Source organism: Empidonax traillii, unplaced genomic scaffold (genome assembly GCF_003031625.1).
Source record: "Empidonax traillii isolate 1590-97213 ecotype Southwest subspecies unplaced genomic scaffold, ASM303162v1 scaffold2120:size56484, whole genome shotgun sequence".
Lineage (NCBI taxonomy): Eukaryota > Metazoa > Chordata > Aves > Passeriformes > Tyrannidae > Empidonax > Empidonax traillii.
The window spans coordinates 238-3723 of record NW_020957313.1 but is presented as its reverse complement, the minus strand read 5'-3'; the positions used below and the strand labels follow the sequence as shown (position 1 = coordinate 3723).

The 3486-nt window shown below is 41.7% G+C and overlaps 1 protein-coding gene across 1 annotated transcript in view; it reads right to left on the bottom strand.

The window, feature by feature from the left end:
• The window catches only part of LOC114071582 (melatonin receptor type 1A), a 4584-nt gene extending 2049 nt beyond the window's left edge, over window positions 1-2535 (bottom strand). Inside the window, exon 1 of the mRNA XM_027909426.1 lies at window positions 2457-2535. Coding sequence (XP_027765227.1) covers window positions 2457-2535 — 79 coding nt within the window. The remainder of the gene's footprint in view (window positions 1-2456) is intronic.
• Window positions 2536-3486: the final 951 nt, after the last annotated feature.

Here is a 3486-nt window from a genome sequence, read left to right as displayed (position 1 = left end):
TCTTGGTTCATTTTTTTAACAAAGGGAGATGATAGAACTCCTCTCTGTTCTTCAAAAACAATGGAATCCATCATGTTTTGAATTAATTTTTTGAATGTATATTATATTTTCTTTTTTTAGTTGCTTAAATGATAACTCATCTGAATACCTCCCAACCATTCTAGTTTTTAAGAAGAAGCTCACAAGATACACTGAAGTCACTTTTATTTATTTTTTTTAATAACTATTACATATATTGGTCTAGTTGCTCATGTACATTTCTACAGAAAATTATAAATGTGTGTATATATATGCATGTATGTAGGTATATAAACACATATTTTAAATAGGCATTTGTGTGTTTGAGATTCTATTTTGCAATTCTGAGACTTATTCAAAGAAGATGAAATACGAGCTTCTGTTGCAAGCTGTAATAAAATATATTGTTAGCTTTAGACAATGTAGAATTTCATTATTAATCCAAACTGGAGTTGGTGAACTATTTTGTGCTTAAGCAGGCAAAATACAAAGAGATAAAAACAGTTTATAGGAAAAGATAAAAGTATCTATGGAACAATTGGGCATTCTATCTCAAACATCTTAAAATGCATCCTCTCTCACTAATCTTAGCCTTTAAATGGTCAGCTAGAAATATTCCATCTGCAAACACTGACAGAGAAAAACACAGAAAATACCTGTCTCAATATGCTACTTACACTGTCCTGTTTAAATTTTGATACATGCAAAAGTACCGCATTTGATATTTATACTAATAGTCTTCATTTAAAGACTGCTACACTAGCTGTCATAGATTTTGTATCTGGATTTATAAACAACTTTCTCATGATAGTGTCTATATTTGTTTCTTTTTTGTCTGGAAATTCACTGCTAGACTGAAATATGCTAATCCTGAAGCCTTTGACAGAATTCCAGATCATTTCAGCAAAAACATCAGAGTTCCTTTCAGAAGAAGATGATATAGGGAGAAAAACATTGCTTTCAGAATTTAAACTTGATGTAGTGGCAAGTGATAAAAGAATGTATAGAACTTAGAGCTCTGTTTCTTCTTATGAATCAAGGACTGGAAAGTAAATGAAAATTTTTTGTTAGCGGGTTTTTTCTGCTGTCAAGAATATTGCAGAACTGATGAAATGATAACATATAAAATCCAGGTATTTATTTAAATCACAGAATCACAGAATATGCTGAGTTGGAAGGGACTCAGAAGGATCATCGAGTCCAACTCTGAGGTCCTGCACAGGACCATCACCATAAGTCACACCATGTGCTTGAGAGTATCATCCAAACACCTCTTGAATTCTGTCAGATTTGGTGCTGTAACCACTTCCTTGGCGAGCCTGTTCCATTTCCCTGCCATCCTCTGGGTGAAGAGTTTTTTTTCTAATATCCAACCTACACCTCCCCTGACACAACTTCAGACCATTCCCTCAGGTCCTGTCACTGGTCACCACAGAGAAGAGATCGGTGCCTGCCCCTCCTCTTCACCTCACAAGGAAGATCTAACTGCAATGAGGTCTCCCCTCAGTCTTCTCTTCCCCAGGCTGAACAGACCAAGTGACCTCAGCCACTCCTCATATGGCTTCTTCATCATCTTTGTTGCCCTCCTTTGGATGCTTTCTAATAGCTTAATATCTTTCTTACATTGTAGTGCCCAAAACTGCACACAACATTCAAGGTGAGGCCTCCCCAGTGCAGAGCAGAGCGGGACAATCCCCTCCCTCGACCGGCTGGCGATGCTTTGCCTGATGCCCCCCAGGATATGGTTGACCCTCCTGGCTGCCAGGGCACTGCTGACTCAGATTCAACTTGCTGTCAAACAGGACACCCAGGTCCCTTTCCATGGAACTGCTGTCCAGCATCTCATTCCCCAGTTTGCACGAACATCTGGGGTTGCCCCATCCCAGGTGCAGAATCTGGCACTTCTCCTTGATGAACTTCACATGGCTGGTGATTGCCCAGTCCTCTGATTTGTCAAGGTCTCTCTGCAGGGTCTCCGTGCCTTCAAAGGAGTCAACAGCTTCTCCCAGTTTTGTATCATCTGCAAACTTGCTTAGTATCCCTTCCAGTTCTGCATCCAAATCATTTCTGAAGATGTTGAAGAGCACAGGGCCCAAGATGGAGTCCTGTGGAACCCCACTAGGGACAGGTCAGCAGTCTGATGTTGCTGCATTCATTATTACACTCTGTGCTCCACCCAGGAGCCAGTTGTTCACTGACTGCATGATGCGTTTATCCTCTGTCTATTCTGGACATTTTCTCCAGAAGGATCCTGTGAGATACAGGATTGAAAGCTTTCCTGAAATCCAAAAGGATCACATCAGCTGGCTTCCCTTGATCAACTAGGTGGGTTACCTTGTCATAAAAGGAAATCAGGTTGGGTAGGCAGGACTTTCCTCTCATGAAGTTGTGCTGGCTGTGACCAGTGACTGTGTTGTCTTTCAGATGTTTTTCAATACCTCTCACAGTAATCTTCTCCATAACTTTATCAGGCACTGAAGTGAGACTGATGAGTCTGTAGTTTCTGGGGTCCTCCATCCTGCCCTTCTTGAAAATTGCGACAATGTTCAACACCTCCCAGTCAGCTGGGACCTCTCTGGATTCCCAAGACATCTTAAAACCATCAAGAGATGTTGTGTGATGACATCAGCCAGCTCTTTGAGGATTCTGGGATGAATCCCATCAGGCCACACAGATTTGTAGTGATCCAGCTGGAGCAGCAGATCCTCCCCAATTTCAGGGTTGACTGGGAGTTGATTATTCTCACAGTCATGGTCCTCCAGCTGAGGACACTAAGACCTCTTTGGTCCATCATCCGAGTTGAAGACGGAGGCAAAGAAAGTGTTAAACACCCTGCCTTGTCTCTGTACCTGTTTGTGAGTTGACCATCCCCATCCTGTAACAGACTGATGATATTGCTCTACAGCCTATTGTCATTACTGTACTTGAAAAACCTTTTTATTGTCCCCCACATTTCTGGCAGCTTCAACTTCAGCTGAGCTTTGGCCGCATGAGTTTTCTCCCTGCAGCGGCAAACAGCATCTCTGAATTCTTCCCATGTCACTTGACCTCGTTTCCACTGGGCATGTACTTACCTTTTTGCCTTATTTCCAAAGGGAGATCCCTGCTCAGCCAAGCCAGCCTTCTGCCTTGCATGCTTGACTTCCAACATTTGGGAATTGCCAGTTCCTGTGCCCTTAGGAGGAGATGTCTGAAAAGTGACCAGCACTGCTGGACCCCAGCACCTGCAAAAAACACTTTCCCGGGAGACCTTACTTACTAATTTCCTGAGCAGCCTAAAGTCTGCACTCTTCATGTCCAGTGTTGAGGTTTAACTTGTAAGAAATATATATATATATATATATATATATATTTATATATATTTGACTGTTACATTTCTGCTTAGCTGGAGGTTGCCCATCCCAAGCTTCTTTCTCTGCCATCCACTGAAACTTCCTGTCTCTGTCTATCAATTTCGGAACCAATTGT